Source organism: Sparus aurata, chromosome 4, assembly GCF_900880675.1.
Source record: "Sparus aurata chromosome 4, fSpaAur1.1, whole genome shotgun sequence".
NCBI lineage: Eukaryota > Metazoa > Chordata > Actinopteri > Spariformes > Sparidae > Sparus > Sparus aurata.
The window spans coordinates 13,100,993-13,115,556 of NC_044190.1; the positions used below are offsets into that span (position 1 = coordinate 13,100,993).

The window sequence follows — 14,564 nt, forward strand, 5'->3', positions numbered from 1 at the left end:
TCCTATCAGGCCACGTAAAGAAAAAAAAGAAAAAAAAAAAAAAAAAGAAGAAGAAGAAGAAGGGAGAAAAGTACCATCGGCGGCCAACAAAGTGTTTGGCAGTAGGCGCTAGAGCTCGGCTGATCCGTGCGCTCCAGCCAGCCTGCATGCATGGGAGCAGCCTGAGCCCGTCCCCTCCTCCTCCTCCTGTACATTATTACAACAAGGGAGACCCAATCAAGCACGTATCTCGTCGATTCACGCACACACACACACACACACACACAGACACACACACACAGACGCACACACGCGCTCACTAGCACGCGCCCGCACGCGCACCGCACACACGCTCACGCGTACATACTGACGGTGTGACTTGCCCCTCAGCGGATTTTTCAAAGCGCTCTCGGACAAAATATCGTAGCCGTGCCAGGCAGGGCAGCGTGTGGGCGACCAGTCCCGGCCGTCACCTCCTCTTCCTCCTCCTCCTCCTCCTCTTTTCGCCTCCGCTTTCGGTCCTGAGAATAACAAACTGAAAAAGCTGCATGTGGCTTTTTTTTTTTTCTCTCTTCTCCGCTCACCGCCAACAGGACTTGCCAGAGGGGAATGGATTTTATGAGATGGTTTCAGGCACGTTTCGCCCGGTCCACCTCTTGGCTTTGAATAGTGCGTGATTACCGGGAGGGACACGCGAACACCTCATGGAGGATCAGCCCGTAAAGTAAGTATGCGTTTCCGCTCGGATCACGCTGTCAGCCCGTGCTTGTGAATGCTACCGTAATGTGTGTGTGTGTGTGTGTGTGAGTGTGTGTTTGTCAGGTTTACCATGTGCCCGCACGTCTGCTCCCCTCACTTCAGACCAACGTGCGAGCGTGACTGACATTACGCACATTTCTGAGCAAAAGGCTCCCTGATTACCCCGCTAGTTCGGGAATGAACGGAGCTGGAACGAGGCAGTGAATGACAGAAAAGAGAGTGAGAGGGGGCACGAGAGGCAGAGAGAGAGAGAGAGGGGGGGGAGAGAGATAGATAGAGAGAGCGAGAGATAGAGAGAGAGAGAGCGAGAGAGAGAGAGAGAGAGACTGGGAGGGAGAGACGGGGAGCTACGTGACGCCTATCAGCGGCGGAGAGGTTGAACCGGAGAGGAGGCGCAGGGCTTCAGTTGTGTCAGCTCTTGATGTGTTGTCCCCTTGTTTGCGGACTTTTGACTGACGCGATCATTTCATCTTTTTTTTTTTTTTTTTATCCCTTCAAGCTTGCCTGTTGCAGCCCACGACGTCAAGTAAGGAGGATCACACGGCGGAGCACGGCGCTTTTCGAAACCTCCCCGTGTGTTTGTACCGCGGAGCCCCCCCTCTGTTCCTGCTCCCACCGCGTCCATCCGAGTCGGAGCGGGCGAGACAGCGACCGACGGAGAGAGCAGCCGGCCCGGGGGCTGATTCCCCCCCCCTCCCGATTTTATTTTACTGTCCTAGCATCTACTGGCTCTTCCTCCACTGATTTATTTTTGTGTGTTCGAAAAACTGCACACCCTCAACCTCCGTGTACACACACACCCACCCCGATCTATGTGGGAGCCCTGAGAGCGCACCCAGGGGGGAAAACTGTGTATCAGAGCTCCGAGGATCGCCCAGGCCACCTCGGATCACCGGGGCCACAGAAGAACTCCCCTGCCGGCCCACCGAAGCCGACATGCCGCGGAGGAAGCAGCAAGCGCCTCGGCGCGCCGCAGGTAAGCACTGGCTTCAGTTTGCGTGCAATTAACCCCCCTTCTCTCTCTCTCTCTCTCTCTCTCGGATTCTCTCTCTCTCTCTCTCTCTCTCTCTCTCCCCCTCTCTCTATTTGTGTCCCCCCTCCTCCCCGCCTCCCTCATTCAGTTACTTTTCATTGATATTTTCCTCACCCACATAGTAACATTTATGTAACTGCAGCAAGCATCTTTTGTTGTGCACTGGAAACCAACACGTCCAGCACTGTGCAGACTTTTCCCAGCTCCAGAGCCCTCAGCACAACTTTTACCCTCTCCTACTTGACCCTCACTTTCATTTCTATGGCAGTAATTACAGTTGTAATCAGCTGCTTCGCCCTCTGCTACACCACCTGGTCAGGGATTGTTAGAATTCTAAACAGTGTTTTTTTATTTATTTTTTTATTTTATTTAATTTCATTCTTTATTGAACAGGCAAAGCTCACCCTTTGGTGCTCTGTAATAGTGCTGAAACAATTTGTCGGTCAGTTGGTTGACCAGCAGAAAAATGAACCACCACTCGGAAATCATTTGAGACCTTTTTTTAAAAAAAATTTTAAAAGTCAAACATTTGCATTTTCCAGCCACTTGTACAAATGCAAACATTTCTGCTTTCCTCTTGTTTAGTTGAGTCTCTTTGGGGTTTGGAATAACGGTCAGACAAAACAAGACACTTGAACACATCACCTGAGGCTTTGGAAATCTGTGAGAGCAGTGTTTCGCAATTTTTGTGTAGACAAAAATGATAAACAAGGACAATTATGTTTATATTCGTTCTTACTGCAAATAATTGGTGGCCTACGGATTTTTTTTTTTTTTTTCCATACACGCATTTCATAGCAGGGTGTTTACAGGTGTGGTTAAAACAGTCGTCCTGCTGCCTCTTGAAAAGGTCACAGGTCAGCCTCCACGTAACCGGTGCATGCATCCCAGCAAAGAGCCTCGGTGTGAAAAGTCTTTCTCGCTCCCCCCTTCACTTCTTCATTTTTCTCCCCTCGCCTCCGAGATCTTTCATAGGCTGCTCTCCACCTCGTTTTTTAATCCTTGGTGACGCCTCCCTCCCTCTGCTCGTAGATATTGACTGTGGAATTAAGGATCTATACTGGAGAGGTTTGTTGGAGCCCTCGGGTCAGCTGACTGTCACGGAGGCCCCGGCTGATGTCTGTTGGGGCAGCCGGATTAGCTCAAAAAGATCCCGATAGATTACAAGAAGCAAACTCCTTTCGCCGCTTCCGTCTCACACGATCAGTGCCGCTCTTTATATTTTCAACTCAAACATTCCTTCACTGTCCCCAGTGCAGTGTGTGTCTGACTGCATGATAGTGAGACTCTTACACCATCAGGTTTTTTTGCAATATTGTCTACAGGAATTTGGAATCTATTCTTGATGCACAGCATGGGGTTTTAGTGACCCAATGCTATTTCCTAGTGTCTTTTATCCCCCATTTTATCAGCGTATCCCCACAACATCCACACAGATATGCTCCCGAAGTTTGTCCTCAGTCAGCCACCGTCGATCCCTCTGAGACTTTGATTTAGTAACCGCTCCGCACGTTTCTTTGAGATTCACCAATCCTTGTTTTTTTTCATCAGGGCTCGGTCTGTTTTCTTTCTTCCCTTCGGTTTCTGGGAAAAAGACTTTTCTTCTAGTCTAAAGATTATTTCACAGCCCAGGGAGGGAGTGTGTACTGGAAGAGAGCTTTAATGGACAATTGCCATCTTTGATTTGACGCCTGATTGATCACCTGTCATCTGGCCGAGCCTTTGATCTGTTCATTCCCGATAAGTGTCAATAAATCACCCCTCTCTCCCTCCGTCCTTCCGTCCCTCCCTCCCTCCCTCCCTCACCCCCCCTTCCCCGCTCACTCCGGTAGCAGAGGAGGGCTTGCTGAAGTCACGCCTGGCCTCGCAAACTCCCAGCCATTAACACCGGTGTTTAATTGCAACTTTGTGTCTCTTTTTCCCCCACTTTTGTTTGCTTTTCCCCGTCTCTGCCTACGATTTATTGTGCATCAAGGAGTGAACTTTTCTTTTTCATTTTTATGTTCCCATCAGAGCGGAGGGGGGGAGAGTTTTGGCGTTCTCTCACTCGATCATTTACAAGACGAGTCATCTCTTTTGAGATTCCGACTCATTTAAACAAATACGATCCTGACCCTTACCCTTATTTTTTGTCTTCTTATAAATGTTGCTTTAAAAAATTGTATTCATTATAATGAATTAGTAATGATTGATGAATGACCTTTAGAAAGCCCTTTTACCTCCGCACACTCGTCTGTAACTTGTCTGTTTAACTCTCAAGGAAGTATATTCTCCAAGAAAGCGAACACACGCACACACACGCACGCATTCTAACACACACAATTACATATGTGCAGCAGTGCATGCACAGCAGACATGCCGCAGCGACTTTATAGTACATATTAACCAGCACGCAACACTTTTTTTACGCACACACATGCGCGCACATAGAGTGGTATGAAAAATGTAACTATTAGCCTAATCGCGAGGCGGAAGACTGGTTTGCTCCATCAGAAGGGCCCGTCAGAGAGACTTTGTTTCATATTTGATTTAATTGTCTGCCCTCTGACAGCCACATTCATCAATGGCCCTAATGGTCAATCAGAGGCTGGCACACAGAGAGAGAGAGCCTCATGTATTCTCAGCCCAGGGCCTTACTTGATCAAAATGTTTTAGCCCTAATGGACACAGTGGGTGGGGGCAAAGGAATGGGTGAACGGCTGGATAGATGATGGACGGACGGACAGACGGACGGACGGATAGATGGATAGATGCGCGGCGGGATGACTGAAAGCCTTTTTATTCAGCCGGAATGAGCGGGCGAGTGCGCCGGCAGTGAGAGCAGAGGGGAGAAAACGAGGCATTTATTTCTTTGATGAGCGGACGAGAACAAACACGAGGCAGGCGAGGGAGGAGTTTCATTTTAGGCTATTGGCAGCTTCCTATTTTTTACCCTTCGCCCCCCCCTCCACCCACCCACCCTCATATCTCCTTCTCCCTCCCTCCCTTGCTCGCTCGCTCACAGCTGCAAGTTATAAGGTTGAGGAGAACTGCATGGCACACAAAGAGTGATGACAAATTGATTGCACCGTAGTGATGGCAAGAGTTATGGGAGGATGGCAAATGATAGGCCTTGATTAGGAACTTGGGGATGGTGGGAGGAGGGGGGCAGAGTACGCCCAACCTTGAGTTTTTTTTCACAACAAAATCTCCTCCTTTCTTTCTGTTTTCCCTCTCTTTCGTGGCACTGATTTGGCCTCTCTATTGTGCACCCAGAGAGGGAAGCATTCTTGAAGGGTAAGCAGGTATTTCATCCGCTGCCTCAGATCAGTAGGGTGACAGTCACTTGTTAAATCTGGTTAGGGTCAGTATTTATTGAGAAGTTCAGTATAAATCTGTTGATTTGGAGCGTTACAGTCTACATGTGCATCCTCCTGAACATCGCGGTACGCTCCGCTCTTCTCCGGGGTTTCTTTCTAGGGTACGAGTGAAAAAACGAACAAAAAAAAACCCTTCTTTTTACTTCACACAACTCCGCAAATATCTCTGTCCTCTCCGTGATCCCACACACTCTTCCCCTTTCTTTTTCCAACAAACCTCTCCTCCTCCTCCTCCACCACCTACATCACACACACGCACACGAACACACACTTCCCACCCCAGCGACAGAGCGCACTCAGCTGTCTGAAAAGAGGAGTTGTTTTGCCAGCTTCATTAGCGTTCTCCTAATTAGCCGAGCATCTGATGGATCTCTGACAGGCCTAATGATTGGAGATGACAAGCTCCGCACACTGTCACGCTCGCCAATTAGGTCTGTGGCATAGTTGGATGTAATCAACTTGATCTTACACTGTCCTCATTTGCACCCCTCCTCCCTCCCCCGCCGCATTCCCTTTCTCAGCCCCACCTTAGGTGAGGCGTTGGACGGTGGCGCCAAGAGTGAGAATGGCGCTTGTTGAGAAAGCCAATCCAGGTCATTCCTTGAAATTTAGCGGTGAGGATATTTCATGGAACCAAACGATGTGTTTGATTAAGTGGCGAGTGGCTTCATGTAAGTCCAGCTGGCTTATTTACGTACGCATGTATACGTGCACACGCGCACCATTTTCGGAGTATTTATTTTTTCAGGGGAAAGGACAAAGCTCGGGCGAGCGGCGGGCTTTTGTCCCGCGGCTTCAAAGTCAAGCTAGACCAAACAGATCATTGTTATCTGGGAGGAAGCTCCAACATCAAACATCCCCAATATTTTTTTTACCTGCTTTTTTTTTGTTTACACTTCCAAATTCTTATATCCTCACATGTGCGACCACAAATCTATTGTTTGTAGGATATTTAAAATGAAGGATGTTTAGCAGTAAGTAGCAGCTGTGTGTGTGTGTGAGTGTGTGAGTGCAAGGGTACTTTCCTCTATGAGTCCACTGCAGATTGATGACGTTGACACTGGTCATTATTAGCTACTCAATGACACTTTCCCGGAGTGGGAGGATTTTTCAGTGGCGTTGATTTTTCAGAAACACCTATCATCAGCACGGTGTCCAAAGAGGCTAAGCATGATTTATGTAAATATTAACATCAAGACAGATCTGGTACTGTCCAACGGGAGATAGATGGCAGCCGTGGAGGAAAAGCAGCTGATTTCTGTGATTTCTCTGCCTCTGTGTGTGTGTGTGTGTGTGTGTGTGTATACGTCTGCAAGTGTGTGTGTGTGTGATTGATTGCAGATGAGAGCGGGAGATTAATCATGCTTGATGTGTGTTAACGTTGCACTCGCGGTGGATCTAAGTCGAGATGCAGTGGCCCACTTAGATATCCTCACTCACACACACACACACACACACACACACACACACACACAGACTCACAGGGGGGGGGCGGGTACACTCACACATACAATACTGATACACACACTTTCACACTGCTTGGCTGTGCATCGCATAGCAAACAATTTTAACATGAATTGTGAGTTCATTTTAGTACCCTACGGGGCGTATGCCATTAAAAGTGATCTTATTTGTTAAAAAAAACAAAAAAAACAACCTGTCTTGGCACCTTGTGTGTCACAGCCGATAGTCCTGGATGGCAGTAGGATATAATGAAACATGTCAATATAATGAGGTTAATTAACCTTGTTTAAAAAGGGGTTTTGATACATCTGTCAATGAATGTGTGATGAAAAGAGAGAAAAAGTGATTTTATAAACAGCGCCTTCCACTCAGCCCTCTGCGTCAGTGTACTGCAATCTTCAAAGTGACAAAAAATGGGTAACACCTAACATAATAACCATCAGCTCATTCTGATTCAACATGAGTTAATAGTTGTTTCACTGTTAACAAACAAACCAGCTTTATAAACATTTATTAAGCCATGATTTGCTGCAAATGTACAGCCGATGTTTATCATACTTTGGAAACGGTTCATAAATACTTCGTAGTTTATCAACAAATGTCATAAATTATTATTATTTTTTTTTAAGTCTTAATTTAAGGGTTTATAAAGCATTTTATTCTTTAGTAGCACATATCAATGGTGTTATGATAAAGATCTAGTAGTGTGGGTGTTTCTGATTTTGAGCGGGTTTTTAAGGAGAGGAGAGGAAGATTTTATAAACAGCACCTCTCACAGCCCTGCTGTAGGAATTGTTAAAAATGTGTTGTTGTATTGTATGTATTAATGTGTACTTACATTAAGTTACATATTCATTGTGTTGTATTTTTAGCTCATACATATCAATCAATATTAATAATAATAATGATAATAATAATAATAATAATAATAATAATAATAATAATAATAATAATTGTAACTTTTGTATATTTTTTCAGGACATTACTTTACAGTTCAAAACATTGCCCGCTGTTATTTTTTTAATCTATTGCATTCTAGTATCCCTTTGCAGCATTTCAAAGCTGGTCGTCTGGAAATAACCTTTTAAGACGTGATGGAACAGTTACGTGAGTCTGTCAAATTCAGAGGTTACTCTTCCTTGAAGTGAAAGCTGTTCACCCCAGTTTCCAACAAAATGGCTGAATTTTAATGACAGCCGCTTAAAAAGTTTTCTATCTGCCGGCCGTTCATCTGAACTGTGCTTTTGTCTTTTCATGCCTGTGCTCCGGCTGCTTTGCACCTGACTTAAACAGATACAGATCATTCGGTAGATCATGTAACTAGGACCGTCTGACAGATCAGACTGGGGAAGAATAACAATAAGTGTAGATTTCTTTGAAATTAAGTGTAAAAGAAAGTTTATGGTTTCCTAAACCTGAACAGTATTTATTGAGATAAGTTACTAAAACTTGTGTGTTTTTGTTTCTTTAGAGACATGACATATTGCTATGTAGGGAACATTATTCTTTAAAAATAATGATATAATTTTAAAAATCTGCGGGTAGAAATGAGGACACTGCCCATGTCTAGAATGGTCTGATACACAGATGGACAGACTTGAGCAAAGATTTTTCATCTTTGAAAAAGTTAGTTTCTGCGGCCGTCAAGGACATAATCAGTTCCACATTGCTGACCGTTTGTCGTAATCACCAAATGTGTAAATTAAATTGTTCTTTTAAACATGCGTTTTAGTTTTAAATTAGTTTTTTTCGAAAACAGATTTTGTCTTTTGTTTTAGTTTTTTCGAAGGAGATAGTCACAGGTACGTAAGTATCTCAGCTGAAGGTGTGTTGGAAACTTTTACCTGAGTCCTCAGAAAAGAAAATTTGGCACATTTCACAGCATTTTTGATAATATTTGATGCTGAGCAAGTGCAGCCAGCGGGATCTTCTTTTCTTATAAATATTTTTCACATCTTAACTCGTTTCTCAAATGTATGTCGAGACCGCCGTGAGAGATCACAAGTTCTGTGAAGTTGTCAGGAAATACCAAGGAGAAGAATTAATAAAATGAACAATTCTGTAGCACAGATAGACATTTGTTTTAGGATTTCATCTTTTTCAGGACTCAAACACCTTCAAGTGAAACATCATGATGGCACAGTCACTCTTTTGTGATTTAACGACAATTTTTTTTATAGATATTCAGCCATGGTTATGTTAAAACTTTACATGTCTATGTTGCAACTTCACATTTCTTTAGGTTATAATGTTATCTTTTAGTTTGTGACAACGCTGGGATTATGGTCTGTTAAAGTTAAGCACAAAAACAACTTGTTTAGGATTATGTGTTATATGTGTTTTGGTCGCCACAAACATGAACAGAGGTGTCTCGAGGTCTCATTAGGAACACTACGTACTTAGTCTATGTGACACATACCAATGTGAACGTATCACAGGTTTGCAGAATAATTAACTGCCAACGTTTCATCCTGACAACTGGGCTGAGATATGCAACCTGTAACGAGGGCTCAGAAGTAAACATAGCAAGTGAAAAAGGTCGGGAACATTCAGTTAAACCAGCAAGCTTACATAGCCAGTTGTTGTAGTTAAGATCGCTCCGCCAACCTGCCAGAAAAGATCACTTCTGCCTCCCCAGAAGCTCCAACAAGAGCATAACCAAATCCCAATGCTCCCCTCACCGTCCTGAGCTTGTTTCCCAACTTTTGCAGTCCCAGTCATCCTCTGCATCCCCGTCTCAGTTCCTTTTCCCCGCATTGCTTTGCACAGTGTGAGTCTTTCCCAGGCAGCTAACTGACATTGTGATTAGTTATGGCCTTCTCCTGCTTTTCTCAGCGCTCCTGCCCCACAACGCCTCGCCACAATGAACCGGGGGAAGACGAGCGGGAGGAGATATAAAGTGGGAGAACTGTTGCATAGTTAAATATTCTATCATAGGGGGAGACAGAAAGGTAATGAGATTGTAAAAAAAGATTATGTGCACAGGCAAGAGAAAGTAGGAGCGAATGAAAAAGCAAGCAAGTAGACAAACGACAATCATGGCGAGAGAGAGACAGAGGAAGAGGGAGGGGAGGGGGGAGGAGAGAGGGAGGGAGGGAGGGAGGGAGGGAGGGAGGGGAACTAGCGCTCACTCGTCCCCCCCTTCCCTTCCTTGAGGATAAGTGGCTGATGGTTTATAAACAGTGTTTCTTTCCCTCCCTCTCCCAGAATCTTCCGTCATGGCTCCCATTAGGTTGACAGCTGTCAATTAGAGCTCCCTTGGTCTGGCGCACTGCACTTTATTGCAGGCAGTTGATGCTGTCATTTTGCTCCCAGTTTCGCCTTGAGCGTTATCACGAGCGCTCAAACAGTCAATAGCTGATGCATCAGCAGTTATTTCTTAAATTGGCTCACAAGGCTGCATCCGTTCCTCATTTTTTTTCTTCTCCCCTCTCTCCTCTCTCCTCTCTCTCTTCCCCCCGTTCTCCTTTTTCCTCCCCAAAGATTATTTTGTGAGGAGAGGGGTGCGGGTGCAAAGAGTGCAAGTGAGGTTGCAGAGCACAGGGCACAAACACAGAGAGATATGCTCAAGAATTAGCCTGTGCTATTTTTTTATTTTTATTTGTTTTGCCATGAAGTTTACCAAAATGACATCCACTGCAGCTAGACATACGTTTTAGGGTGGATGCCCTATGAAATATTAGGGTGATTGTATATATTTTTTTAAAACAAATAGGTCAGACACAGATATAGTACACATTATAAAACAGGTTTGAAAAGAAAAGAAATCAAGAAGAGTTACCAAAAAAGAATACTGAAATTCAAATGTTTGTTTGTCACGCACTCATAAGATGTGTGCGCTGAAATGCAAGGCGGCGTACCGTGTAGACCGCGCTAAAAAAGGCTAATGTGCAATAAGGAGTAATAAAGAGTAAAAACAAGCACTGGAAAAAAGGATTAAAACATGCAAAAATAACAAACAAAATAGATGTAATAGAGGGGAAAAGTTGAATATACGTGTACAAGTTTTAAGTCAGACTATGCAATAACATTTTGGACCTGCTCAAGTTCAAATACGCAAACGCACAGGGCAGTAAAACTCTAAACTGTTTGTGTACAGAGTGAGAGTCAAGATGTCGATGCTGATCTAATCACATTAGTATTTTGTGTCGACTACGATTCACGGTCTGTGTTTAAAGTACATAACGGACAGCCCTTTAATAATAGAGATCAAAGGTTGTTGGGCCTAATCCAACCGGCAGCCACTTGCTGTGAGTTCGGATTCAAAGGGCACACTGGGAAGACGGCTGCAACAGGAAATGGAGTGAGCGGAGTGAGATCTCAGCACACCCACCCACACAAACACACACACACACACACACACACACACACACACACACACTTCCTGTGCTGACACAAAGCAGATATATGTGTATTTACCGCTGTGATCCTATAGTCGGCTACAGACCAGACCTCCTGTAATAAGGGGGAAAAAAAAGAATCTGGGGTGGTCTCGTGTTCTCCTAACATCACACAGGTCATACTCGTGAACAAATACTGAGTCTATATCATGAACGACAACAAGTGGCTCTTTGGTTTCTGTCCTAAGAAATGTCGACAAACTTTAGTTTTAACAGTCAGCTAATTAGTCAGTGTTTCCAACAAGACAAGCGGCTTCTGTTAGTGTTAGCTATATTTATATAACTTGTACAGCCTGTTATACATTCTGTCATGTTCAGGAGACAGGAGCTAAAGTGTGTGTGCATGTGTGTGTACAGAAGAGGCTCATGGAGTTTAAGGAACTGCAGGCTGAGTAGGATGATGAAACAGTGTCAAGACGAGGTGTGCGTGTGTGTGTGTGTGTGTACATGCAAGTTTGAGTGTGTGTGTGCATCCTTTGAGTGTCATCTGGGCTCGGCTCCAGGTCTGGGTTTCTTCTTACCCTCAGTGGGGGTTGCCTTTATGTCTGCAAAGTGTGTGTACGTGTGTGTGTGTGTATGTGTGTACGCTCGTACAATCAGAGCCCCTCGCTTCCCTTTCCCATGGAGGCTTTGGCTGAACCTAGACAAGACTGGCAGCCATCAGTCTCGTGTTTGTGTGTGCGTGTGTGTGTGTGTGTGTGTGTGTGTGTTTGTGTGTGTGTGAGAGAGAGTGTGGGACGGTGGCTGTGATGAAAGGCAGAGGAGCCAGTGAGGACCTGTCTGAGGCCCTGGTAATCAGGGCCAGCCTGAGCTGACATCCTTCTCAAGCTGACAGTGCCTTCCTCTTCTCTCCTCACACACACACACACACGCACTCACGCACGCACGCACACACACCCACACACACATGCACACACGGCTCAATGGTCACCACTCAGTCACTGCCACAAGACAGTCCGACATGATTTCCCCCCCTCTTTCATGTTCTGATCCGTTTCAGATGCTGGGAATTATCCTCACCATCTACAATACCGCAAGTGTGTGTGTTAGCGCGCATGTGTGTGCTTGTAATCCGAAGGTTTATGAGTCAACCAGGGAATGCATGGTTTGATATGGTCTGGTATTACAAGGGTGTGGTAGGAAACGCGCGTGTGAAACAGCATACTCACTGCGCGTCTGTGTGTTTCTGTCTACGTTGCGTGTGCTCTCAGAGGAGGGTTAAGAGCACGGAGGCAGGTGAGAGAGATAGATAAAGATGGAAAGATTGAGACAGAGAGAGAGAGAGTCAACCATGCTGAGAGAGGGGAAAAAAGTGAGAGAGATGAGAGGAGTGAGGAGGAAGGCTGTTTTATTTTATACTGCGAGGGCCTGTTGCTAATTAATGTTTCTTGGTCGGTTTCTGTCGGAGCTGAGTAATGTTTTTGATCTTTATGCCTGATAACTGCATACCTAATGAGATTTCAAAGCTGGTGGAGATGGGAGTTGCTGCTCCCTGCAATTATTGACAGATGCCTTTTCTCCGCCACTGGCTGCCGCGCCATAAATCCTTCCTCAGTAATGAGCTTGAGAAGTGCCACCCTGCCAGTGAGCTAATGAAACCGAGCAAGGGGGGCCGCCTGTGTGTGTGTGTGTGTGTGTGTGTGTGCATGCGTGCAAAAGAGTGCATCACACTCCTCTGACACATTTTTTTTCTCTTTAAATGCACTCTGCAGATGTCAGCCACCTCGCCTGCTAGCGACAGAGAGAAAAGAGGCAGGAGAGAGATAGTCGACGAGGAAAAAGAGGTGGGGGAGAAAAGAAACACAAAGCAGAAGCCTTAGCCTTCTGTTTCTCCACTTTATGAGAAGTTTCAGGGTGGTGCTGGGGGGGTGCTCAGGTTACAGCCCCATGTTAAGGCTATTTGTCTAGGTTTGGCTGTTTTATTTGAAATACTAGTATCTCTGTTGCCAAACGGGACTGTGATTGATATCACTGCGCCCCCCTCGCTGCTCGCCTGCCCAGATCCAGCAGTCGCTTCGCTCTCCTTTTCTTCTCTTTCTCCTCGATGAACTCTTTCTCTCTGTAACTCAGCCAGCGAACGCAAAAAAAAAAAAGAAAGAAAGTGGCACGGGAAGAAAGAGAGAGCACGAAAAAAAATGAGGAGAAACTGAAAAGGAAAAGCGTGGCAACCTTTTTCTTTGCCCCGGTCACGTTAGCCCAGACAAAATATCTGGTGCAAGTTGGTGCATTTATACAATCGACTGGGCATCGATGTGGTGTTTTTGCGAGGTAACGTGCGCGTCTGTGTGTGTGTGTGTGTGTGTGTGTGTGAATGGATACTGTATGTTCGGTGCGTGCTTTTGGAGGTTTCCAGAAACCAGAGGAGGAGAGCAGCGAGTCGACGAGCGCCGTCTCACTGCCAAACAGTCGATTTCCCCCTCTCATCGTCCGCTCCATACATCACAGACCCACCCTTCTCTCCTGACACAATGACGTGTGTCATTTATCAAACAGGGCCTTGCCAGGGCCTCACATGTGTGTGTGGAAGCGCGTAGAGGTGTGTGTGTGTGTGTACACGCATTTGTGCGAGTATACAAGCACATGCATGTGATTCGGTGTGTAGGGCAGCCCTTCCCTCTGCCTCTGAGGTCCACTCCTCCAGGGAAGGAGGAAGGGAGTGAGGGATGAAGAGTGAGAAGGAGAGAGAGAGCGTCAGAAAGAGGGGGATTATGGGTGTTGAATGAGTGAGTGAGTGTGGGAGAAGTCGGGGGAGCGGAGGCACAAAAAAAAAAAAATCGGCTGGACTAGTTTCACTAATGTTCTGGCACAGCTACTTTCCATATCCCCCATGGGTGATCAGGAGAAAAACAGTGTTTCGCGAGTGATATTGATATAGCAACTTTAAACAGTATTTTACACACAATTACTCACATTTCACATCATAAATAAGTATGGATTGTAAATCATACCTCCATTAATCTCCTTGATGCATGCGCAGGCATGCCGTTGTGTTTGTGTGTCAATAACAATCTGCGTATGTCTCTCTCCCATGCTCATGTGTCTTGGGGGTTGCTCGCAGGCGTGTATCAGTCACGATGTCTTATCTAAGACACACACACACATAAAACTCACAACTGTGCGCGAGTCTCTCCCATGGGTTTCAGGGCAGTACAGTCTCTCTCTCTCTCTCTCTCCACTTTTCTCCGTGATTCAAAGGGAGGCCTTATAGAAGATGGATGCTCCTTAAAAAAAGAGCCCGTTGATGGATATGAATCTGGCCCTGCCATTCATCACTGCTGTATTATTTAGACTGGATCGCTACAGAGCTGTAACCTGAGCCACAGCTACGAGTGTGTTTGAGTGCATGTGTGTGTGTGTGTGTGTGTGTGTGTGTGTGTGTGTGTGTGTGTGTGAGAGGACACAAGAGTTGAAAGTGGGGGAGGGCGGTGGGAGGAAGAAGGGGACAGTCGGGGTCTCAACAAAGAGAGGGAAAGGAGAATAACAGTGAAGAGACGGAAGGAAGTGACTGAAAGTGTGCTGCAAATAAAACACAAAAAAGAGAGATTAAAGGTTAAAAGCCTATAAGGATCC

At 45.6% G+C, this 14,564-nt stretch overlaps 1 protein-coding gene across 1 annotated transcript in view; it reads left to right on the forward strand.

Moving 5' to 3' along the window:
* Positions 1–564: 564 nt before the first annotated feature.
* Positions 565–14,564, forward strand: part of tshz3b (teashirt zinc finger homeobox 3b) — a 41,117-nt gene continuing 27,117 nt past the window's right edge. Inside the window, exons 1-2 of the mRNA XM_030414565.1 lie at positions 565–703; positions 1,238–1,714. Of these exons, the coding sequence (XP_030270425.1) occupies positions 1,675–1,714 (40 nt within the window). The 5' untranslated portion in view covers positions 565–703; positions 1,238–1,674. The remainder of the gene's footprint in view (positions 704–1,237; positions 1,715–14,564) is intronic.